The sequence below is a fragment of the Lynx canadensis genome, chromosome E2 (assembly GCF_007474595.2).
Source record: "Lynx canadensis isolate LIC74 chromosome E2, mLynCan4.pri.v2, whole genome shotgun sequence".
Lineage (NCBI taxonomy): Eukaryota > Metazoa > Chordata > Mammalia > Carnivora > Felidae > Lynx > Lynx canadensis.
In genome coordinates, this window is record NC_044317.1 from 17,181,615 (window position 1) to 17,207,376 (window position 25,762).

The 25,762-nt window shown below is 40.2% G+C and overlaps 3 protein-coding genes across 3 annotated transcripts in view; 2 read left to right on the plus strand and 1 right to left on the minus strand.

Annotated features, from left to right (window-relative positions):
* The window catches only part of TERF2 (telomeric repeat binding factor 2), a 40,370-nt gene extending 23,089 nt beyond the window's left edge, over nucleotides 1–17,281 (plus strand). The window contains exons 5-11 of the mRNA XM_030298204.1: nucleotides 3,609–3,695; nucleotides 4,751–4,897; nucleotides 7,071–7,177; nucleotides 8,518–8,910; nucleotides 13,469–13,554; nucleotides 15,543–15,586; nucleotides 16,105–17,281. Of these exons, the coding sequence (XP_030154064.1) occupies nucleotides 3,609–3,695; nucleotides 4,751–4,897; nucleotides 7,071–7,177; nucleotides 8,518–8,910; nucleotides 13,469–13,554; nucleotides 15,543–15,586; nucleotides 16,105–16,263 (1,023 nt within the window). The 3' untranslated portion in view covers nucleotides 16,264–17,281. The remainder of the gene's footprint in view (nucleotides 1–3,608; nucleotides 3,696–4,750; nucleotides 4,898–7,070; nucleotides 7,178–8,517; nucleotides 8,911–13,468; nucleotides 13,555–15,542; nucleotides 15,587–16,104) is intronic.
* NIP7 (nucleolar pre-rRNA processing protein NIP7) overlaps nucleotides 1–25,762 on the minus strand; it is a 62,189-nt gene that overhangs the window by 32,947 nt on the left and 3,480 nt on the right. The gene's annotated exons all lie outside the window — the stretch shown is intronic.
* On the plus strand, nucleotides 19,331–25,638 carry TMED6 (transmembrane p24 trafficking protein 6). The gene is made up of 4 exons (XM_030298207.1): nucleotides 19,331–19,771; nucleotides 21,010–21,136; nucleotides 22,796–22,947; nucleotides 25,247–25,638. Exons 1-4 carry the CDS (start codon nucleotides 19,559–19,561, stop codon nucleotides 25,478–25,480), a joined length of 726 nt encoding a protein of 241 aa, XP_030154067.1. The 5' UTR covers nucleotides 19,331–19,558; the 3' UTR covers nucleotides 25,481–25,638.

Below are 25,762 nucleotides of genomic sequence, written 5' to 3' on the forward strand. Positions count from 1 at the left end.
ACCTGGGTAGTTCAGTCAGTTGAGCAACCAACTCTTGATTTCAGCTCAGGTCAGGATCCCCGGGTCCTGGGATTGAGCCCAGCTGTGCTGAGCGCAGAGCCTATTTAAGATTCTCTCACTCTCAACCTCTGCCCCTCTCCCCCACTCATGTGCATACACTCTCTCTCTCAAAATAAAAAAATTAAAATAAATGCAAAATGTAAAGCTGTAAAACTTAGAGGAGAACATGAAAGAAAATCTTTATGTCCTGGACTCAGACAAAAATTCTTAGCTATGACACTGAGCATGATACATAAGAGGAATTTTTTTTTAACTATATTTATTTTGGGGCACCTGGGTGGCTCAGCTGGTTAAGTGTCTGACTTCAGCTCAGGTCATAATCTCATGGTTCGTGGGTTCGAGCCCCATGTTGGGCTCTGTGCTGACAGCTCGGAGCCTGGAGCCTGCTTGGGATTCTTGTGTCTCCCTCTCTCTCTGCCCCTCCCCTATTCGCACTCTGTCTCTCAAAATAAATAAACATTAAAAAAAATTTTTTTTTTAACTTTATTTTGAGAGAGCACCCGTGCAAGTGGGGGAGGGGTAGAGAGAGAGAATGAAAGAGAATCCCAAGCAGGCTCTGTGCTGTAAGTGCAGAGCCCAACACAGGGCTAAGAGGAAATTTTGATAAGAGGAAATACTGGTAAATTGGACTTAACAAGAATTTAAAACTTTTTTTCCGAGCAAAACACTTAAGAGAATGAAGACAAGCCATAGACTGGAATATTTACAAATCACTATCTGACAAAGGACATGTGTTCAAAATATATAAAGAAGCCTCAAAAAAAAAAAAAAAGCACCATTTAAAAAATGGGCAAAAGTCTCCTCAAAGAGAATGTACAAATGGCACATAAACACATGAAAAGATGTTCAACATCATTTAGTCAATAGAGAAATACCAATTAAAATCAGTGAATACAGGACATACTATTAGAATAGCTCAACTTCAAAAAATACACTAATGATGTGGAGCAACTGGAACTCTCACACATTGCCAACGGGAGTGCAGAATGGTATACCCACTCAGGAAAATAGTTTAGCCATTTCTCATATAAAGTTAAACATACATTTTCTGTATGACCCAGCAATCCCACTTGTGGTTATTTACTTTAGAGAAATGTTATGTTTACCCCAAAACTTGTACATGAAGGTTTTAGCATCTATTCATAATCACCAAAATTTGCAGACAACCCAAATATCCTTCAGCGGATGAATGGATAAACAAAATGTAGTACAGTAGCCCCCCCCACCCGCATCCATAGTTTCACTTTCTGCAGTTCCGTTACCCACAGGCAACTGTGGTTGGGAAGCAGATGATCCTCCTGACATAGTCAAAAGGCAGAAGGCCAGTAGTAGCCTACGGCTAAGTCTTGATATTTACATCATTCACCTCATTTCATGTCCTCACATAGGCATCTTACCATTTCACATCACAAGAAGGGTGAATACAGTACAATAAGATATTTTGAGAGACCACATTCACATAACTTTTACTATAGTATATTGTTACAGTTCTCATTTATTGTTGTTAATCTCTTACTGTGCCTAATTTATAAATTAGACCTTATCATAGGTAAGTATGTAGAGGAAAGGGGAGGGAGGACTACAATAAATTCATACAATGGAATACTACTCAGCCATAAGAAAGAAAAAAACTATATAGATGTTATAACAACATAGATGGATCTCAGGCATTTATACAGAGGGAAAGAAGCCAGTCTCAGGGCTACAGCCTCTAAAAAATAAGTGCCACATACTGTATGAGTCGATTTATATGACCTTTTTTTTAAAATTAAATTTTAGTTAACATACCAGACAATATTGGTTTCAGTAGAATTCATTGATTCATCACTTACATACAACATCCAGTGCTCATCACGAGTGCCCATTTTAATACCCATCACCCATCTAGCCCACCCCCGACCCATTTATGACATTCTTGAAAAGATGAAACTGAGAAGATCATTGGTTGCCAGGGGTCAGGGATGGGGAGGGGTGACTAGAAAAGTAGCACAAGGGAGGTTTTTGGATCCATGGTTTTTGTGTCCTCTGTGGTCGTTACAGGATTCAGTAGGTGTTTTTAAATTAAGAACACTACACCCCCCAAAAAGTTCATTTTACCGTATGCATGTTAAATAAAATTTAAAAACATGATAGGATCTAAATGATTTTATACAAAGTAAAACCTCTGAATTCTTCAAGAAAGTTCAGTATAAGTATAGTTATTCTGCGGAAAATGTTGTAAAAGCAAATGTGGTCATGACTAAAATGAAAAGACCTACTTTGTACCTTCCTTGGGCAGCAAGAATTTATATATGGTTGTGCCTGCTATTCAAGAGCATTTGAATTTGTATGTATATAGTATATGTATATGTATACAGTTCCTTTGTATGCTGAGGACAGAATCACCAGAGATTAATACTGAAATCCCCTTGCTATTCCTCCTTCTCTTCATCTGTATCTCCTTCAGTTTTTCTCTGAAATGAAGATTGAAAATATCTGTGGACGAGTTTTCCTTACCGTGTGTGTGTGTGTGTGTGTGTGTGTGTGTGTGTGTGTGTGATATGTTTCTTATACCTCTCTTTGACACAGGATTTAGAGTAGTTACTTTATTCTGTAAGATAACTCCAAATGCTCCCAACTTTCCCCTGGCTTTTCTAATTAAAAAAAAAAAAAATGTACACATATATTTTTAAATATCCCTTGGGGTGCCTGGCTGGCTCAGTCAGTGGAGCATGTGACTTTTGATCTCGGGGTTGTGAATTTGAGCCCACATTGGGTGTAAAGATTACTTAAAAAATAAAATCTAAAAAAAAAATCCCTAAAAATTTTTGATCACTGTCATTTTACCTCTGCATATCTTTTCTTGGGGTTTCTTTATGAAAGGACTCTTCTTTTTCTCTGTAGCTGATGAGACTTTTTCATTCTGCCGGGAATTTTGCCCCTTTTGTGTGTTACATGTGGATGCATTGGATTTGTTCATCTCAGTAATTTCCTGTACACTTTTAACTGGAGTTGCCAGCTGGGGTTTTACGGTAGTCAGAGGCTGTGTTGGTTCTCCTACAGAAATGGCCTCAGGCCTTTCCTGAATGGAGAGCCGAACCCTATGGTCAGCAAATGGCTTTCCCCCCCCAACAGTCTATCATCCCCACTCTGTCCCCATCATTATATCAAAGCTTTGCGTCCAAAAAGAACAGATCCAATTGTTCTGGGGACCTGGAATGACTCCTGTCCATTTTGCTTTTCCTTGGGAGGCCCTATTCAATTTGGGTAAATGGTCTGTAATCCAGAGGATCAGATTTTGCTTTATCAGCTATTTTTTAAAAATCCAGTGTAATGTTGAAAATCTACTACCCTACACGATGAAAGAAGAGTGCTTACAGTTGTTCATAATGCCTGAGCAGTGACTGTTAGTTTTTAAGTACAGGAATTTGATAGATTGTGAAAAATTTCTTGGGTAAATAAGGCTCACTTTTACTTTTTAGTAGTTTATTTTAGTACCTGATTTTCTGATTACTCCTGTCATTATTACAACAGTTAAAAAAAAAAAGGTTTTTTTCCCCCTTTTGTAGGCTGTCATTATTTGTATCAAAAACAAAGAATTTGAAAAGGCTTCAAAAATTTTGAAAAAACATATGTCCAAGGACCCCACAACTCAGGTAAATTTGATATACTTTTGCTTCCCTGACTTAAATCCATCTCATTGTTTTTTGTGGGGAAACAGGGAAAGGGTTCTTTGTCAGGAATGTAATTTAAATATTTGGCATCCTTAGCATGTTGTCTTTTATATACGGGATAAAAACATTGTGAGATTGACTTTTCAAAATTTATTTTGTATTGTACAAATTTACCTAAATTATTTTCTTGCCCATTTCTGTCTGGTTTGTGGCAGAACTTTATTTAAGTGATCAGCACCAGGTATTAAGCTATCAACTTCGGGTAACGCTCCTAACTTTATTTACATAAATGCTGATTCTGCAGACTTGAGAACCAGCCTTGGTGAGGACTTAACTCCTCTATTTTCTGGTGTCAAAAGCTCTGTTGGTGCCCTGCTCTTTTTTTTTTCTTTCCTTTGTAAATCTAAATTTTAGTTTTTGAAAAGGTAATACATGTACATAATAAAATTCAAAAAGTACAACAAAAGAGCTTAGTGAAAATTCTCTTATCTCTTGACTTAGCCACCTCATTCATCTCCTCATAGACAACCAGTGTTTTTTTTTTTCTTTTATCCTTTCAGAGATAGTCTAGCCTATGCATATGCAAGCAAACAAGCCTATGTGTGTGTATACAGAGATACATACATATATCCATTTTTCCTGCTCTTCCCATATATACCTCTGAGCATATTGTACACACTAATTTGAGCATTTTGTAAATTGCTTTTTTCACTTAATATATTTTGAAGGTCATTCTATATTAGCACGTAAGGAGCTTCTTCATCCTTTTTTTCCTTAAGTTTAAAAATCTTTATGTAAATGTGTAAAGGTACTTTAGATCCTAAGTTCTTCGTATTTTTTTATAGCTACATACTAACCCATTATGGCTGATCCATAATTTATTGCCCTGTTCTTTGTGGTAGGCTCCCCTTCCTATATATGAACACTGATGGCCATTGACAGCATTTGAAAGTCGATAGTGTTGTCTCAACTCACCATCACTGAATTTTTACTAGAGTTCTCCTTTCTTATGTTGCAAATATCGGTCCTTTGTGTAGAAGCTGAGAAATGATCTCCTGAACATTATCCGTGAGAAGAACTTGGCCCACCCTGTTATCCAGAACTTTTCCTATGAGACCTTCCAGCAGAAGATGCTGCGCTTCCTGGAGAGTCACCTGGATGACGCAGAGCCCTACCTCCTCACGGTGGGGCTTGGCCTTCTCTTCCCGTAACTGTGATGTGGCCTTGAGGATGTGCAGGCAATTAGAAAAGGACAGCTCTTTTTAGAAGTGAAAAGAGTAAATGTGTGTAAAAGACTTTTGATTTATATGCACTGTCTTCCTTAATTAAATGCCTTAAATATACAGAAGCGGAGATTCTGACAGAGGTACATGGAACGTACCTGGTTTCCTTCACCTTCCATTTATACCTCCTACATGTGATTAATCTGTTGTGGTTAAAGTAGGGGAACACTTGAAATGAGTGGTGGCTCCCAAAGGAGATGAAATTTGAGTTCAGTTCGGGAGCAAGAGTGGTTTGGTAGATCCAGTATAATAGGGTTGTTAAGAGGAGGAAGGAATAACTGGAGAAGAAAGGTGTGATGAGAAGTATGATAAGGCATAAACTAAATGAAGACGTTCTTTAATTGGATCAAAGTGATCAGCATAAAGAATGGCAGCAGTGAGGCTCAGGACAGCATGTGGAAGAATAAGAACCTAGTGTGTCCTATAGGGTGGCCTGTGATATTGGAAAACTGAGTGAGAGGGTTTTGTTTTGGTTTGATTTTGGTTTTATGGGGCGCCTGGGTGGCGCAGTCGGTTAAGCGTCCGACTTCAGCCAGGTCACGATCTCGCGGTCCAGGAGTTCGAGCCCCGCGTCAGGCTCTGGGCTGATGGCTCAGAGCCTGGAGCCTGTTTCCGATTCTGTGTCTCCCTCTCTCTCTGCCCCTCCCCCGTTCATGCTCTGTCTCTCTCTGTCCCAAAAATAAATAAACGTTGAAAAAAAAATTGTTTTTAAATCACCAACATCTGAGAATATCTTAGCTCAGGGAGGCTGGCTGATTCAGTCAATAGAGCACATGACTCTTGATCTTGGGGCTGTGAGTTCAAGCCCCATGTTGAGTGTAGAAATTAGTTAAAAGTAAAATCTTGAAAAGAAAGAAAGAAAGAAAATATCTTAGCTCATAACAGTAGATCTGCCAGGCCCATATTAGACTAGTGTTAGGTGTCCTAGCAGTCATTTGGCAGATGTGAAATTATCTGTAAAGCAGATAGTTTGGAATATTCAGGGAGCAAGTGTCAGGATACTTGAGCCTGGCCTGGGGTCCTTTATTTTGTATTCCAGATAACTGGAAAAATAACCTACTGTTGGGGGGGGCGGGGGACAAAACTTTGTTCTTTTTTTTTCTTTTTCTCTTTTTTTTTTTTTTTTAAGAGAGAGCATGTGCAAGTGGGGGAGGGGCAGAGGGAGAGAGAGAGAATCCCAAGCAGGCTCCATGCCCAGCGCAAAGCCTGCGTGATCCCAGGACCATGAAATCATGACCTGTGCCGAAATCAAGAGTCAAACGCTCAGATGATTGAGCCATCCAGGCACTGCCCCCCCTTTTTTTTTAAGTAGGCTCCACGCCCAACATGGGGTTTGAACTCATGACCCTGAGATCAAGAGTCACACGCTCTACTGACTGAGCCAGCCAGACACCCTTAGAACTCTCAGTTCTTAAGACACCACTTGTTACAGATATGCATATCTGAAACAGAATGATACTAGACTAATTGGAAATGTATAAAACTTCAGTCAGAGGGAGACAAATGGGCAGTTGTTGTTAGAGCAGGATTGGCCCACTCAGGGCTTTATGTGGTATAAGTAAGGATTTTCAGAGTTAATAGGAAAAACATATTTGTGAAATATGTTTTATAAAAAAATTTATACACAAAGTAAAAGATATTAATATAAGCATTAGTTACCCCAAGTTTGGAAAAAAAAGTTTGACTTTTGTCCATGACCCCAGAAGTATATTCAGCATTCAGAAACTAGATTAGAGATGAGATTGGAAGAATGGAAGAGGAAGTAGAGTCAAATCACATACTTGTTTGTTGTCCAAAAGGTTGAATTCTTGCAGTGTCAAGATGGTCAGCACCACTCAAATTGAGTTCTCCTTTAGTATAGAAAATTGTGAGCCATATTTTGAGGAAAGAAAAAAAGCAAGACATTTGAGATAGTTCTTGTGAATTCTTTCCCTTTGTATGTCCTCCTCTAGTTTATGCCTTGAGTAGATTTATAAGTGAACACGTTTGCATGTTGAGTGTGTACGTTCGTGAAAGAAGAGATTTAATGAAATTCTGTGACTTCCTCTTCCTGATGACATCCTTCTTTTCCCAGATGGCCAAAAAAGCTTTGAAATCTGAGACTGTCGCCTCAGGTACAGTGAAGGAAGATAAACAGCCAGCACCAGAGCCTGTGCAGAAGCCACTCAGAGAACCTGCAAGGTGAGAGGGATGCCCTTTTGCGATCTTGGGGAAACATAAGGGTAGTCTGTTGGAAGCAGTCTCCTTAGAGTAGAATCAGTTAGTTTCTCCTAGTACTGACATGTTATTTGGTGACTTATACAAGGCAGTGTGGGAGTTACAGAGCACACCTCGGGAAAATGAGAATATTGAAGATGCGATGTCATATCCCTGACAGAAGTTCCTGACTGGTTGTTCCTCAAAGGTTCTTTCCTTCTCTGTTGTCCTGTCCTTGCCTTGCCCATATTCACTCATTACGTCCTTGTGGATACCTGATCTCTTAATTCACTGTTCAGACTTGTGAATCAGATTCCCAAGACAAGTTGTTAAAGCAGGGGTTACAGGTTTAGATGCCTTTGGGGGCCCAGTAGAAAATGTACAGGAGTGAGTACAGGATAATGCATTTCAGAGCATGTGAGTGTGAACCAGAGAGGGCATGCTTTTCAGCTTCGTGTGATTGTTGCAATGTGGAAATGTCCAAGGATGCCCAAACTTCAGTTCAAATTTTTATGTGAGACATCCAGTTTTGTTTTTGTTTTGTTTTTTGACCTTTCCCAGTTTGGGGAGGCAATTAGTCCAATTTAAAGAAAACAAAACTTGCATAGGTTAGGCAACAAGACATATCTGTCAGCTGGGTTTGGCTTGTAGGGTGCCAGTTTGCCCTCTCCTAACAGTTTTTAATTTAATTATTCCAGTTATTCCAAATCATAGTTGAACTTAACTTTATTATGAAAAGGCAGTTTCTCATTGTTCCAAGACTGGCACACTTCTAACTCTGACAATTCTCAAAATCCCATTTATAAGTGTACTGTAGGAGAAAGGGGGCAGAATGGAGACCAGTCTTTTCCTTCTTTCACATGAGGGTTGAACTGGAGAGCTGGAAGAAGAGTTTAGACTTCAAGGTGAGATTGCTGAATTGTCATTTGGTTGCCCAGACAGACTCGTAGCTATTCGGCACTATACACAGTTCTGATGTAGCTGCTATAGTTCATGCAGACTAAAGGGATTAGCATGCTGGCTAAGGAGGTCTCTTGGAAGAGGAGTGTCATTGGCCCTAGTCCTTTAAGGTTCTCTTACTTGGGAGTTTAAACTCCAGAGTTCAACTTCTGTATCATATAAAGCCTCTATTTATGCTTATAAATGGAAGCTTTATAATTAAAGGTTGTTTTGAGCAACGTTTTTTGTTTTTTTTTTTCCAAATGAAGTGTCCTCAACTTGAGGAGTCCTCTAATTTGAAGCTTCACACTTTGGAAAAGTTGTGGCTGTTTGGATGAGCATCAGTAATGGTGAGACTGATCTTTGTATATCTGCTTCATGTGTAGGCAGTTACGGAGTACCCCAACCACCATTGGAATTATGACCCTGAAAGCAGCTTTCAAGACTCTGTCCAGTGCACAAGATTCTGAGGCAGCCTTCTCAAAACTGGACCAGAAAGATCTGGTACTTCCTAATCAAGTGTCTCTGCCATCACCAGCCCTCAAAAACAAGAGACCAAGAAAAGATGAAAATGAAAGTTCAGCCCCTACTGAGGGTGAGGGTGGCTCTGAACTGCAGCCCAAGAACAAGCGCATGACAATAAGCAGATTGGTTTTGGAGGAGGACAGCCAGAGTACTGAGCCGAGCCCAGGCCTCGACTCCTCCCAGGAGGTCATCCCGGCATCACCATCCAAGCCCACCGTTCTCAACCAACCCCTCCCTGGGGAGAAGAATCCCAAGTATGAAGACGTTCTTTGTGGCAGTTTTGGGGCTGGTTGGTGGTCCTGGTTGGGCCTGGTATTGCTTCCATGAATGAAGTAACTTTCAGCTAAGTTATTCACCACCAAGGCTTGCTCAGACTGCTAGAATGTGACTTGGGAGTGGGGAGTGACGACATAGCCATCCCTGCCAGTTCTGAAGCCCCACCCGTGGGCTTCGAGGCATTGCACTAGGCGTGAGTGAGGATGGAAGGGTTTCAGAGCCTCCTACTCATTGCTGCTTTCATTTTTAGCAAACTTCTGAGTGCCTTGACTACTAAGTATCAGTCTTCCTTGTTAAAAGAAATTTGTTTGAGTTAGGCCACTTTAGACTTTGATCCTTAAAAAGATTTATGAATATTTATAGTTTTGCACCTTCTATGAGTATTTAAGACTTGGCAAACTCAGTAAATATCTTCTAATCTCTCACATTCTGCTAGGCTCTGTGGGGCAGTGGTTAGAATGCTTATATTTTGCTCCCTGTCATGGGCTGGCTTTTAAGTTTTGCTACCCTTTGTGCTCTCTTGTGGATCCTTCCTCTAAGCAGACTGGTTTGCTTGTTCTGTCTGGAACATACTCTCTTTGTTTCTACTGCTGTACTCTTCTTGCTTCCTCTCATTCCTCACAATTGGGTTTTCATTCCTCCATTATTGCTTGTGAGAATCCCATCCCTCCTTCAAAGGGAAGAGAAGCTGATATTGATGAAGTACTTTCCATGGGCCAAGCACTTTTCACATATTATTTTACTGAATCTCTAGAATCCTCACTCTGTAAGTGATATGTTAGCCCCACTTTTAGATGACAAAGGTTTAGAAAAGTTATTAATTTGCCTGAAATCACAAAGCTGAAAAGTGGCAAAGTTGGGCTTTGGGATTTTTAACCCTAATCAGTCTTGACTCAAAAAGTCAATGGCCCATACACCACCTACACCAAGATGCTTCTTAAAATTCTGCTTCTTCCATGAATCTCCCCTGCCAACCCTGCTTTAAGTGATCATCTCACTGGTCACCCAAGGTCATTGCCATCTCTACCACTGCTCTGACATGCATGTGCTAGGTGCCCAGAGAGGCTGTGGCATCTAAATGATTAATACTCAGGCACAAATCTGCACAATACATACCATTACCTACATTGGGAAGTGAGTGAGTCATTGGCTGGGCAAGCAAATGGAGCTCAACACACTTTTATTCTCATTTGATACATGATCTCCTTTATTCCTTGCAGCAGTCCTGTAAAGCATAGATATTACTGCTATGAACAGATGAGGAAACTGTAGAGAATGCATGATTACAGTGGTTTCATAAATGGGAAGATTCATGAAGATTTAGACCTGTTTACCTCTCTCATGTGTCAAGCGCATGAAGTTTGAAGGGTATTCTAAAGCAGAGGTTGGCAAACTACAGCTTCTGGGCCAAATATGTCTGGCACCCACTTCTGGAATTCAGCCACAAACATCACATATGTATTGTTTGTGGCTGCTCTTGATGCTACACTGAGTTGAATAATTGCAACACAGACAGTAAGGCCTGCAAATCTGAAGGTACTCTCTGGTCCTTTACAGTAAAAGCCTGGCTAAAGGATTTGCTGGTGAGGTACCTGGGAGCTCCAGGGAAGAAGAACTCAGTCTGCTCAGCAAAGTTGTGGGTGGAACAAGCCTTGCAGAGGAGCAAATGTTGAGCTGACCTTGAAGGATGAATAAGAGGTCATCAAGCATATTGTGGGGTGGGGGTTCTAGACAGCAGGGATCTCTTGTATAGTCATGAGAAAGCCTAGTATGCTCCAGAAAACATCATGTATTCTGTATGGCAAAAGAATATAATGCACAGAGGATGAAGGGAAGAAATGTGTGGATGGGTAGATGGGCTAGGTCTTGAATTCTTTTTGTATTCTATCAGTCAGAGGTTCTTAAGCTGGGCTTCCTATCACAGTGACCTGTGGGATGTTTAATAAAATAGATAATCCCAGGATCCTGAGTACTGAATTAGAAGGGCCAGGATCTGTAATCTGCTTTTCTAACTATACCCCAGATAATTCTACTACAGCTAATCTGAGGGCCTGATGAACTACCACGGATGGCTTCTGAATAGGCACTGAGGCAAAGAGATCAGATAGGTGGCTGGAGACTGCTACTGAATGAGTAGTCAGGATCTGGAGGAAGCTGGGCTGGTGGAATTGAAGGCAGGATTAGGGTATATCATCTGGAGGGCAGGGTCACAACTAGTAGATTTTTATATGTCCAATGGCACTTGGCACAGGGCAAATGCTTATTAGCTATTTGTTAACCAAATAAAATAATTATTCTTGGTTTCTTGCAATTTAAAGGGTCCTACCCAAAACTTACATAAAAGGCCAGCAAAGGGTTAACATTTTAGGCTTCCTGTCCACTTGTGTCTCTATTGCTTATTTTTGGTTTTGTTTTGTTACAACCTGTTGAAAATGTAAAAACCATTCTTAGCTCAAGGATTGTACAAAAACCAGCAGCCAGAGGCTGTAGTTTGCCGACCCCTCTAGACCAGACCCCTCTAGCCCATTCACTGCTCATCAAGTTCTAACTTTACCAATAGGAGCTTAAGGACCAGGAAGTGACGTGACTTGCCTAGGATTACACAGCCACCTCACAGTGAGATGAGGACCGATTTCAGCCCCTTCCACAACAGAAGTTAGGCAAAACCAAACGTGTGTACACAGAATAAGTGTTGCGTTCAAAGGAGGAGCAGGAGGTTACCATAGTGGTCTGTGCAGATTGTCTGCAGGCAGAGTGAACAAACACATGGGTGAAAATGACAGTCCCAGAGGTTAAAATCAGTTTTATCCCAGCATGGGGATAAGCAGGCAGAAAACTAAAGCTGTAATCCTGACTTTTATTTATAAACAGTAATTAACACAGTTAATATCCTGAAAAGGAAAAACATCATGTAATTTTTTTCACTTTGTCTCAAGCAAATTATTCTCAGAAATAATATTTTTGGGGATATGACCCAGCTTAAAAATAAAGTAAAGTAGATAGTTTACCATTTGTCTCAGCCATGTAGGCAATTTCATAGAAAACTCCTGGAACTCAAGGAATTTTTTCCAAGTCTGTGTACTTCTTAAGTGAACAGCTTTCACTACTCATTTGCAAAATACCTAGCCAGTGTTAAAAATAAATTTCCATTCATAGTTGGGGAAGGAGGCAGAGGTTTGTCTCTGTACTCTGTTGGTCAAGTTTTACAAGTCATTTGATCTATATAAATTCTTCAAAATTAAAATCAGATACTTTACATGTTTGCTTTGTAAAAGATGTTACAATTCTGAGATCAGATTTGTGCTGTGTTATGTTCCGAGGGCCATTTATTATTAATCAGGTAAACATAGTTAAAGTTGAATAGAAAAGACTGACTACAATTTTCATTTATTCAATAATTCAAGTTTGGGATTATTTCTTTAGCTTTGGGACTTTTTTTGATTATACTCAGGTACTTAACATTTCACTTTTACAGGAAGGATTCTTATTTGCTTACACTCTGATCTTCAGTGGTTTAATTTATTTGCAGCTCTTTGATAGTCCTGTTACTACTCTAGCATTTACTTCTCCAGCTCCTGCTAGATTATGTGTTACTGTGCTAGATGTTTGAGGTAGACAAATGAAGATACAGAGCTTGCCTTCAAGGTGCTTATGATTAAGGGGTATGCTGTGAACTGGCTGTTTAATAAAGTGGAAGCACAACCACAAGGGCAGAGAAGTGGAGGCTTTTTGTGTGTATTGGGGGCCAGGACTTAGGGTAAGCTTCATTGGGAATGATGGCCTTAAAAAATGGGTAGAATTTTACTTCGCAGGGAAGGGAATCCCAAGCAGAGGGAAGTGTAGAGAGGAAAGAACAGAGCTTATAGAAGGAAAAGAGCAGAAGGCATGGCTGCCGTTTGTGCTGGTGTGGGTGGAGAGAGGCGGCTTTGGTAGCAAGAAATTGTCTGGAGCCAGACTGGAGGATCTTCATTCACCCATACAGGCTTCAATGTTGAGGCAGGGAGAAGCCATCATGGAACAGAGATGAGGTAATTTCAGACTGATGTTCAGGTGGTTTTGGAAGGGGAAGGGGCTGAGGACAGAGACTCCAGTTAAGAGACTAGTGATACTGGTGAAAGGTACCAGTGCTTGGACAAGGGGAATGGAGAGGGAAAAGAATGCAGTTCAGAGATAGGACCAGGGCATGTCTTTGAAGAACTGGGAGCAGTTTGCATGTTCTGGGTTAGAAGAACGCTGAGTGAGACCTTTAAAATGAGAATCCAAACCAACCAACCAACCAAGAACAGGAAAATGAACAGATTTTGAGGGGGACAGTGGTGTATTTATTCATTGCTGAGTTTGAGGGATGATCCTGCAGCCTGCGGGACAATGACATGGAGACGCCTGGCCAGGTCAAGACTTTGGGAATTGTAAATGGATCTCCACTGTGGTCACAGAACAGGGAGGAGTACAGGCCATGAGAGAGCCGAGGGTAAAATATGGGACGACCCTGATGAATCTGTTTTACATCTTGTCCTCTTGTTGATCTCCCCTCAGAGTACCCAAAGGCAAATGGAACAGCTCTAATGGGGTTGAAGAAAAAGAGACATGGGTGGAAGAGGATGAACTGTTTCAAGTTCAGGGTAAGCTAGGACATTCTCCTTGGTCTCCTTGACAGTAGCTGAAGTATAGATGCCTGTTACTATCACATTAATGTTCCAGAAACTGCTTGTCTCCAAACTTGTATAAGTCTAGTAAGTTCCTCATTGTGATTCACGAGGAGTCCGTTTTATGTCCTTTCCCATTAAACGATGGAGACTGTCAAAGCAGCACTTTAAACAGAATTTTTAATTAAAAAAAAATTTTTTTTTTAGTAGGCTTTCACACCCAAGTTCTCAGGGCTTGAACTCACAGCCCTGAGATCAACAACAGTAGCATGCTCCACCGACTGAGCCAGCCGGGCACCCCATGGTTTTGTTTTAATAAATCCTATATTTAATTCTAGCTGATGTTCTTCCTAAAGTCTTTTAATTAAAGGTAGAAGTGGCCATTCCCTGCATTTCTTGTTTAAGTAAAAAAAAATCTCTTACCAGTTTATTTTTTTCCAAAATAAGAAACTTTACTTTTCCATAATTAATATTAAAACTTGTAGCATTTGCATCAGAATATCTCCCACCACATACTTTGCATCCTAATGGAAATATCTTAAGTACTAAAACATAATCTTGGAGATTCTAAAGACTTTGGTAACACAGCAACAACAGTAAACCTGCCAATCCCAATTTTATCCTTAAAAAGTACCTTAATTGGCACAATCATAGTTGGCAAGATCAAGATCACACAGGAAATGGAAGTAACAGAAAATCAATAAAAGTGGCATAAAATATTTAAAAACAACAGGATCTAAAAGTTCCAGAAAACATCTCCTTCCAGTGCAGTCCAGATTTATCAGCTTTAAAATCTGCTTCCACTACAGTATGAAGTACTTCCACGATTTAAAAATAAATAACCTGACTCTGTCTGTAAACATCCCTTTTCCTGAACCACCACCACTGCTGTAGGAAGCACTGCTGGGACAGTCGCATCTGCTGCAGCAGACCTCTAGCAAGTTTCACCTGTGTGCAATTTTGCCTTTTCTTGCAGCTTTTTAATGGCTCTTGTTGGCTTGCAACGGCATGCCTTTTATACCAGTATACCCTCCTATAGCCCTCTGGCCTTTCGAAAAATTATCTTTGTGCATTTTTTTGAGGCCTGACGTCTTTCCTTATGGTGAGAATGTGGAACTTGAGCAGAGTGGGGAACAATAATTACTATCCTGTTCTTGTTTAAGGCTTACCATCCTGTTCTTGTTAAGATCTTGAACCACACTTTACGTACATAAAATGATCAGGGATTTGAAAATTCTGGCCTACGACAGTAAAATTGTGTTATTTCAAAGCAGTGGTTAGCAAGGGGTTGTAAAGCAGAAATTATACACACAACATTATAATACACTTCACTTGAACACAGGTTTGAACTGCACGGGTCCACTGACATGCATTTTTAAAAAATAAATACAGTATAATACTGTAAATGTATTTTTCTTAGAATTTTATTTCTTACTTTCTTAACCTTTTCTCCAGCTTACTGTAAGAGTATAGAATATATTACATATAACATGCAAAATATGTGTTAATTGACTGTTTATGTTATTGGTAATGCTTCTGGTCAACAGTAGGCTATTAAGTTTTTGGGGAGTCAGTGTAGATTTTTGACTAGATTGTGGGTTGGGGCTCCTAACCCCCCACATTCTTTAAGGGTCACTTGTATATGTGCATATATTAGAGTTTTAAAAGTCATGTAGGTTTTACTAAAAAGCCTGAAATCCATTATTAACCTTAATTGAATGTCTTTATTGAATGTCTGTCTGTAAACTATTTGCTCTGTAGAGATTCTCATTGGCTGAAATGACTGTTATCTTGTAAACAAAGGACAAAAACAAATTACCATTTAGTGACAGCCTTTCTTCTCTCAATGTTGGGAAATTCCAACATTAAGTTTTCCTTTTAAGAACATTTGATGTCTTTTTCTTGTGGTTTGTTCACAAGAGAAAGGTGAACTCTGAAATGAATCTACTTTTAATGTTTTCCAGCAGCACCAGATGAAGAGAGTGCAACCAGTATAACAAGAAAGCAGGTAATTTAAAATGACATTTTCTGACCTTTTCTGGTCGTGTGGATAGAACAAAGGTAAAATAAGTACGCACACCTCACGGCATACGGTGTATTTCCATGCACCTGGAACATGCATAGGACATAGGATGTTTCCATGCACCTGGAAGAAGGTCTTTCAATTTTCCAAATAATCCAGGATTATTCCAGATAATCCAAAGTAAGTTAAAGGAAGAAATTCTCTGGAAGAAAAACCTAGGAGGACAGAAACCTCTGATACATTTTCCTGACTATGAACAACGTACGTTTGAAGTTTTTAATGCAGAAGTGATTATTAGTTGACGATGAAATGGCAGGACACGGAAAATTATTAAATGTCTAAATCCACAGTGTTAGCTTATCTATATCATGTTTTAAAAACATAAACCCTTCTTTTGGGTTCAGATTATTGTCCTACGATTCATGAGTTTACCTCTTCATTGTAGGAAAATGTGAATAAGTGGAGAGACAGGTTGTGATAAATATTTTGGTTTTCTTTTGCAGAAGTGGACTGTAGAAGAAAGCGAGTGGGTCAAGGCTGGAGTGCAGAAATATGGAGAAGGAAACTGGGCTGCCATTTCCAAAAATTATCCATTTGTTAACCGAACAGCTGTGATGATTAAGGATCGCTGGCGGACCATGAAAAAACTTGGCATGAACTGAAACAGGCTTTCATTTCCACAGAATTCACAGGAGCATGGTTCCTAATAATAGCCCCTGATAGTCTGTTTTTCTTTCAGAAGCTGGGCTGGGATGAGAATTTTGGGCATCCTCCTCCAACATGGGGGAGGTACCAGTTCTACTTCATTGCTGTTGAAGATCATGGAGCTGAGAAACAAAGCCAAGTCCACCCCATGTCCTTGGCAGAGATGACAGGCACATAGCTTGTACAGTGCCAGAATATCATTAGTATTTCCCTTCTTTAGTGGTTTGCTTGAATTTAAATCCCTGGTAATCAGTAGAACCTTCTCCTAGGAAATGGTGGAGTCTGTTAGGAGCCACTCATGACTCTGACCTGTTAAAACCAGCAACGTGAGCATTATTTGGAGTGAACTTGTTCCAGGTAAAGCTTTGGCCTTCTGATGCAAATGCAAAGGACCTTCATCTGTCATGAACCCAGGTTGATGAGAGACCAGTCCTGGTGGAATCAGTGTCTCTTTAAAAATTCTTTAGCCAGTTGTAACATCAACATCTAGACCTGACAGCCTTGGCATTTGCTCCCAGTATTTGCTGGGCTAGGCAGGCAGGTTTAACCTCCACCTCTCCTGTGGTTGAACCAGTGTGTTTTTTGGTAAAATGGTGATTGTAGATAAGCTTAGCCCTTTACCCCAGTCCCCCTGCCCAAGTCTCTTCCTTATGCTGGACTTTTAAAGCTTAAAAAAATCTTGACTGAATATAAATGCCTAATTACATTCTTTGTGAAATGGTTGCTTCCGCCTGATTCCCTAATTGTGCTGTGTTAGTGTCTTGCTCTGAAACTCAACATTCCCTTCTCCTTTTGTACCTTGTTGTGCTTGCTGTCTCTCTCGGACATCCTTAAAGACTGTCTTTTTGGCAAAAAAAAAAAAAAAAAAAAAAAAAAAATCAGTAAAGTGTTTTCTGTAATCTTTTTTTAAAATATGAGAACTAATTATTGTCCATAACTTGTAGCACTCTTCATTAAAGTCTTGCTTCTCTCAAATGTTAAGTAGCTATTTAATTCTAGCACAGCACGTATGAGCAGATGGAGGTAGCACCATGTTGAACAATCTTTGCTGAACCATGTTGACTGTGTTAAGAAGCTGATGTCAGCTTGTATTGGGTGTTTCAATCCTTGAAAGCCATGTCCAACAGAGATGTGGAAACTTCCTTTTAATTTGTCCATTTCTTCATATAACATATTTTGGGACAAAATTCCCCCTTTCTCACATTTGAGTGAAAGGCAAGTTGTAAAGAAATGCTACAGTTTTAAAATTCATCCTGTACCTACAAGTTAGAAACTTTATAGAGCTTTTTTATATATTTACATGTTTTGGAATTTAGTATCCTGTTTTCCTATCAGTTAATCCCAAATGAAGCTACAGTGAAAAGGTGAGACCCAAATCCCCACTGATCTGGTTCCCCTAAACAGGGTTAGGATCCAGAAGCTTTTCTTTCCTCCACTCTCACATTATTAGACTCTGCTCTCTAGGTAGAAGAGAGATGTGGGATATATTCAGGGAAGCAGAGTATCCTTATCAGTGTTTCTCAAACTGAGAAATGCATAAGTCCATTAACACTTTTTAATGTAACTTCAGAGGTGTTTTTATGATAGTATTATTGAAATGGGTACACACATAAAACTATGCCTGCAGCTTCCATAGAACTATGAAATGTACTGTGAACTGATGATTCTTTTGCTGAATTTAAGTCACTGCTCATGACATGGGTAGTGTTGGGACTATAGCCGTGACAGGATGTGGGTGGGGGTGCCTGTGCCACCGTGCACTGAGAAGTGATCCCAATCTCTCGCACCTTCACTTTAGCAAGACTGCTGCAAACCACTGTGCCTGAAGGGTACGGTGATGTCACGTAGCCTTTGCTAGACCTGAACACTATTATGAAGTCTGCTCTTTGCCTATTAGCTTTGTGACACTTAAGATATTACCACTTGGAGTCAATGCACTGAATTCTGAAGCAATACTTGGTTAGAAGGTGCTAATGCTTTTTTGTTTTTTTTTTAAGATTATGGCTGAAATAAAAACATTATACACTGTCAGCACTCAAAGACTGTCCAGAAACACTGTCCTGGTAGGTAAGAGGGTGAGGCTCACTCAAAGCCCCAGCTGCACCAGCCGCGCTTCTGGGACAGTGAGCCGGCCACCTCAATCTCTGAATGAACATTTCCTTATCTATAAGTCAGTAGGTAATGGTACCTCTCTTGCTTGCAGGGCTGTTGAGAGAACAAATAAGCAAGTAAATCTCTTAGCTCAATGCCAGCCATGAGGTCAGTGGATCAGTGAGCCTTTTTCCCCGCTGTGAGTGAAGAAGTGATAAATAAAAGAAGAAAGATCAAGAGTTTGAATAATAGAAATAGTCTTTTAAGGGGTTTTTGTATAGTTTTAGATGAATGTATCAGTCAGGTGGGAGAAAGAACAAGGATTATCAGTGGAGGGGTTTCGCCACTGCCTCTCGCTCACTTTATCCATTAAAATTTTTGCACATACTCCCATGCTGTGCTTTTTGCTCTCTAACCTCTAGCACTGGACAGAACAAATTCTGTTGAAACAGATCTGCCCCATATGTCCTATTGGGGCAATAGGTATCATTTAGCAATTAGATATGAATAAGAGAAAGAATCTCCCCGGCCAAACCTTGTCAGTATATTCAGATGGTTGTAAATAAACTTACCAAATGTTTACCCCCAAGAAGCAGGTATGAAAAACCATAGCCCAAAAGAAGGAGAGAAATACCTCTTCTGAAGTAGCAGATTCTATCTAGCAGCCATGAAGTAGGTTTGGTAAGCCACTGAGGTATTTTTGTTTTTGTTTTTGTTTTTTTTTTTTTACTGTTTGCTTATTTTTGAGAGAGGGAGAGGGAGAGAGAGAGAGTGCAAGCAGGGGAGGAGCAGATAGAGAGAGAGAGAGAGGGAGACAGAATCTGAAGCAGGCTCCAGGCTCTGAGCTGTCAGCACAGAGCCCAACTCAGGGCTCTACCCCATGAACAGTGAGATCATAACCTGAGCCAAAGTCAGATGCTCAACTGACTGAGCCACCCAGGCACCCTGCAGTGAGTTTTTGAGGTAAAAACAAAACCTCTTCCTGTGAGCCAAGCATGGAGGTATCACGCCACTTCTATTATGGAATATCCATGTGTGGCCCTGAAACTGACCTAAGTGTGACTTGCGAGTTAATGATTACCCTAGCAGGTGTCTTAAACTGCTTGGTTTCACTGGGCTTGTGCAAACAGTTCACCTACAGAGGAATCTTCAGAAAGCAGCATGTTCCCTTTGCTCTCTGGAGCTGGACTGGTGGTTCTGAACCTAGTGACCTCTGCTAGGAGCCTGAAGACAGAACCCTTTATTGGTTCTGGGGACCAGCCCCTCTTCCATGGAGCAGATCGATCTGACTTTGCCGTCATGATCCCTCCAGGAGGCACAGAGTGCTTCTGGCAATTTGCCTACCAGACTGGATACTTCTACTTCAGTTATGAGGTAAGTACAAGGGCTCCTCTAGCCATACTGGGGACTTGTTTTTTTTGTTTGTTTCCTTTTGTTAAGTGGGTCAGGTTTTACTCGAATACAAGATTCTGGTTGTCTTTCTTATGCTGTGATTCCCTACCTGTTAATGAAATGGACCTGCAGTTAAGATGGAAACTCTCCGTGAATGAACAATCGCTAAAACATATGGATTGACTAATCAAAATGGGGGCAATGGAGGTGTGCTCAAAGCCATGGGACAAACAAGCTGCCTCTTCCCAGAGAGGTAATCATATATTAACTCAGATTTGGAGATGAGAGGGGAGAAAATCCATTTTTTAAAACAAATAAAATAATATGGATATGGTACAAAGTAAAATGAAAACCTACATGAACTTTGGCAACAGACCCTGAGATTTCAAAGAAAGATGCTTCTTTACGGGGCTGGGGAGCCAACATTTATTCTCTTGCTTTTAGGGGTAATTCTGGCAAATGAAAGAATCACTGACTCAAGATTGCTCCATTTGGCCAGTCTTGTTTCTTTAGGAAGGTAAATGTTTAAAAGTTGCCTGTTCACAGGCCAAGTACATTTATCCATCCTGTGGTCTTACACCACACTGCCCAAGGATGGTGAACTCAACAGTAAAGTCAGAAGCTGTTCATTTCCTTGTTCTTTATCTTAGAAACCTGTTAACTTTCTAAATTTTATTTACATAGTAATAGACTCTATTGATCTCATTCCACTGTAACTCAAAGCTTATTTTAAGTTAGCTTATCAGAGCCTTTTCTTATCTCTGAATTTGGAACAGTAGCTACTAATCAGCTCACGTAGCCTGGGCTTATCAAGACACAGCTTGGGGACAAGTTCCTACTGAATGCCTTATTTATTTGCTGTCAAGCAGCAAATGAGCCCAAATCAAGGACACTAGGGAAGTCAAAACCAAGCAAGTTCAGTGAAGAACTCCATAGCCAAAACATACACATCAGTTGATACACGATGTATGGTCTGAGACATGTCTTCTTAACTGGAGAGCTATTGGCATTTTGGGCAATTCTTTGTCCTGCAATACTGTTTCTAACACAGCAGAATGTTCAGCATTGCTGTCCCTTCCTATCTCCCCAACAGCACTGTTGTCTCCATCCAGATTCCCAGAGAACCACTGTGCTGATGATCATGAATGTCAATCTTACTATTTAGCTAGCTCTTGGTGATGTAGCAGGGGCTTTTCTCCCTCTTTAATGTGTCTTGGCAGGTGCAGCGGACACTGGGAATGTCACATGACCGGCATGTTGCTGCCACAGCACATACCCCACAGGGTTTCCTCATAGACTCCTCTCAGGATGTTCGGGGCCAGATTAACTTCTCTATCAGAGAGACAGGTCTGTTTTTATCACCACAGCTACTGTAATAATCCTAAATTTCTTTGAAATTGGGTAAATAATGAGAAGTACTGAAATTACTTTTTTCAGTTTGAGAGAGGGCCAGTGAGCACGTTAGTGGAGGAGGGGTGGGGGAAGGAGACCGAGAGAGAGAGAGAGAGAGAGAGAGAGAGAGAGAGAGAGAGAGAGAGAATATACCAAGTAGGCTCTACACAATCAGTGTGGAGCCTGACGTGGAGCTCGATCTCACGAACCCGTGAGATCATGACCTGAGCCAAAATCAAGATCTGGATGCTCAACCAACTGAGCCACCCAGGCGCCCCTGAAATTAGAACAACCTGAGATATATTAGCCCTGGCTTTTTCACACAGGGATGATCAAACAGTAGGGGGAAGAACCCAGTTTTCAACACCAAAAACCAGCCTTCAACACCAATATCAAACCTTTCCCGGAGACTGCCTGTAGTGGAGGAGATTAAGCAGCAGGCAGTTGCTGTCAGATTCAGGGCAGGGTCTCCAGGTGACTAATTACTGTAACTCCAGGGTCCAGAAGCTCAATTTTATCTCATCATCTCCAACTGATGAGGTTATGGGAAAGTGACCAAAAGAGAGACCCATTTATAATACAGAATTCCAACTAATAAATTTATTACATAACATTCCTTTTCAGTCACCAGAATACTTGAGCCAGTTATGAAATAGCAGACTCAGAACAAAAGGAAATGCATGGCCATGAAAATATCCACAAACAACGAAACACTTCCCCAGTCATCAGAAATTTCCTACAGCCAGATTGAGCCTATCCCCACCCTGCACAACACTGGTCGGTTTTAATTGCCCTCTCTACTAGCCAGGTGTACAGAAAAAAAACAAAACAACAACAACAAAAAAAAACTGTTTCTGAATCAGGGCATAAAACAATTCTTCACTGTGTAGCACAGGATTTTCAGCACCATATGGTATCTGGCATCTTTGGCCCCAGCAGTGCCTTCTAACCATTAGAACAATCAAATAACTGCCACGCCCTTCTAATCCCGCTCTTCCCTGCTCCCATACACACACACAAAGGGAGGCACACACAAAAGGGAGGATCCCAGTTGAGAACCAGCACTAGTTCATACCCCAAACCGTTAGCTCCTGTACAAATCACTTTGCAGAAGTTACTCCATCCGCAGGATAGCTTCTTTCATTCACAACACATCAATTTTTTCTCTAGTTTCAAGTTCAAGACGGTATCCCCCAGTAATGGTGTACAAGAAGGCAAATAGCATGCTCTTAATTTCAACTCATTTTGTTGAGAAGAACTTCAGTAAGAGATGTGGGAAATACAGGTGACAAAGGAGAAAACATGGTTTCCTATCTAGTATAGAACCAATTTACTTAATAAATTTACTTTTTATAAATTTACTATTTTATAGAACTCAGTTACTAATATTTGGCAAAACAATATCATAACTGATACTCAGTCAAGTAAGTTTCATGGAAGATCACGTAAGGCCTTCCACCTTAAACATTCTATCTTTGTACTTCCTAAGTGAAAAGAAGGTATTAAGTAGCACATTTAACACTGGTAAACAGGTATCTCCAGGGAAATCTAGAGGGTGGGAGTTCAACAAAGGGTGGAGGCCAAGACTTGATAATGATCTAGGGATTCCTACAGGTTTTTATCAGCTTTGTCTAAAAAATCAGCAAAATCACTTTGGTTCTGTGCAAGTTTACCTCAATTTTGGAGTTTTCTATGAGGGGCCTGAGATGGACCACAAACAGAAGAATGAAAGAAAACAACTGAATGATACTCTGGATGCAATTGAGGTAACTGTTTTGTGAGAGAAACATCTGTGGAAACATCCTTGAAAATCAGTAATATCATCTGAGGGCTCATTTGGGGAGAAACCAAACAGGCAAGAGGATTTGCAACCTTCAATTTTTATAAATTACATCTCTTAAAATTCCTCACTTGTTTATAACAGGAGTTGACAAAATATGGTGCACAGGCCAAATCTGGCCCAGTGCCTGTTTCTTTTTTTAAAGTTTATTTATTTATTTTGAGAGGGAGAGAGAGAATCCCAACCAGGTTCTGCGTTGTCAGCACAGAGCCTGACACAGGGCTTGATCCCATGAACCCCTAAGATCATGACCTGAGCCAAAACCAAGAGTTGGATGCTTAACCGACTAAGCCACCTGGACGCCCGTTTTTTTAAATTTTAGATAGAATTCACTATTTTAAAATGTACAATTCTGTGGTTTTTAGTACATTCCCAAGGTCATGCAACTATTGCCAGCATCTAATTTCACAAGTTTCATCAGCCCAAAAAGAACTCCATACCCATTACTCACTCCTCCTTCCCCATACCCCCCTCCCCAGTCCTGGGCAATCACTCACTAATCAACTGTTTCTTTAAATTTGCCTATTCTGTGCACTTCACATGAGTGTAATCATACAATGTGGCCTTTTGTTTCTGACTTCTTTCACTTAGCATGTTTTCAAGAGTCATCCACATTATAGCAGGTATTAATACTTCATTCCCTTTTATGGATGAATATCCTCTTTCATGAATGTATCAGTTTCTTATCCACTCATCAGCTGATGACACTTGGGTCATCCACTTTTTGGCTATTAGGAATAATGCGGGTATGAACATTTGCATGAAGTTTTTGTGTGAACTTGTTTTCATTTCTGTATACCAGTTAGTAGGATACTCTGGTGGGTCATATGGTAACTCCGTTTAACTTTATGAGTAACTGTTTTCCAGTGCCTAAACCATCTTACACTCCCACCAGCAGTATCTGAGGGTTTCAATGTTTCCACATCCCTGCCAACAGGTTACTGTGTCTTTTACTAAAGCTACTCTAGTGGGTGTGAAGTTGCATCTTGTGGTTTTGAGGTATGTGTCCCTAATGACTAACGACATTGAGCATCTTTCCATGTTTTTTGGCCATCTGTATACCTTCTGTGGAGAACTGTCTATTCAAATCATTTTCCCGTATTAAAATTGGGCTGTCTTTCCCGGGCTGGCCTGAAACCTAGGCCAGAGCACAGGGTCTGGCCAAGGAGCAGGGATTCTTGACTCAGATTCCAGGAACTCCTTGATGCTTTTTGAAAAGGATGAAGGTAGCTAGCTTTATTACAGACAACTCTGACAGCATCCCCTATCTACCCAGAAGAATGCAAACCCCCTTTTTTAGTCTTCTCAGGGAGTTCTGAGGGATCATTCCCTATTCAGCTGCCACAGTTGGGAGAGAGGGGAGGTATGAATTAAAGTCCACATCACACACACACACACAAATAATGAAATAAAATAAAATAGGGCTGTCTTTTTATGATTGAGTTTTAAGTTTTTTATATATTCTGGATAGAAGTTCCTTATCAGATAAATGATTTGTAAATATTTTCCCTATTCTGTGGGATGTCTTTTCACTTTCTTCATAGTATTTTTCAACGTACAAAATCCCACTGCATATTTCTGTAAATGAAGTTTCACTGAAACACAACTATGTTCATTTGACAATTATATATGGCTGCTTTTATGCTAACAAGAGCAGAGTTCAGTAGTTGCAACAGAGACTGTATCACCTACAAAGCCTAAACGATTTACTATCTGGTCCTTTAATAAAAAGTTTGCAGGGACACCTGGCTGGGTGAGTCAGTACAGAATGTAACTCTTGATTTCAGGTTCATGGGTTTCAGCCCCACGTTGAGTATAGAAATTACTTAGATAAATAAATACTAAAAAAAACAAAAACAAAAACAAAAAAAGTTTGCAGGCCAGCCCCCATCTTCTACCATCTACAAAAAACAGAAAACATCAGCCAGAGGGGCAATGATGTACTGAGTACATGTCTAAATCTAGAGATACTCTGAAAGAGTTTTAGAACTGAAATTTTTCATTATAGAAATTTTGTTTTTTAAACCAAAGTCCAGGCGATGTTTTCATAGAGAGCAAAACCAGCTTTACTAACAACTACAATAACCAACTTATTGTATGTATCATAAAATTATAGAAGTAAGTTACTCAGCCTCCAGATAACTTAGGTTAGTGCTTCTGAGCAATGGGGTGAGACTAGATGGGTGGTAGGGAGGACTCTTTTAATTTCATTTTCTATCCCACAGGAGAGTACACGGAAGATGCAGAACAATATCTTTCACATGTGGCGGTATTACAACTTTGCCCGCATGAGGAAAATGGCTGACTTTTTCCTTCTCCAATCAAACTATAACTACGTGAACTGGTGGTCGACAGCCCAGAGCTTTGTTATTGTTCTTTCTGGAATCCTGCAGCTGTATTTCTTGAAGCGTCTCTTTAATGTCCCAAAGGTTACAGACACAAAAAAGCCAAGATGCTAAGCCAAAATGACTACAGCACCCTAGTCCTTTTCTTCTGGGTCATGAGCTTTGTAAAATTATTGGAAAAAAAATCAACTTGTTAGAACATTTTAGTCTATTGCTCTCCTTTCCTATTGCCTCAAAATGGCAATAAAATAATAAAAATGTATAAGTATTGATATTGGCTATTACAAAAGTATGCACTAAGTGATGCTACCATCAAAATACTGTTCATCATACAGCAGTCCCTTAACTCTAAGTTTATCTAGAGGGTTGAGAACCATGGGAGGGAGAAGAGTTGAA

What these genes read in the sequence shown, in the direction of transcription:
- TMED6 (XM_030298207.1), top strand. Translation starts at nt 19,559, where the DNA reads ATGTTCCCTTTGCTCTCTGGAGCTGGACTGGTGGTTCTGAACCTAGTG. An exon ending in CTTCTCTATCAGAGAGACAG is followed by an intron (nt 21,137 to 22,795) that starts GTCTGTTTTTAT and finishes GGATTCCTACAG; the next exon opens with GTTTTTATCAGCTTTGTCTA. An exon ending in ATACTCTGGATGCAATTGAG is followed by an intron (nt 22,948 to 25,246) that starts GTAACTGTTTTG and finishes TCTATCCCACAG; the next exon opens with GAGAGTACACGGAAGATGCA.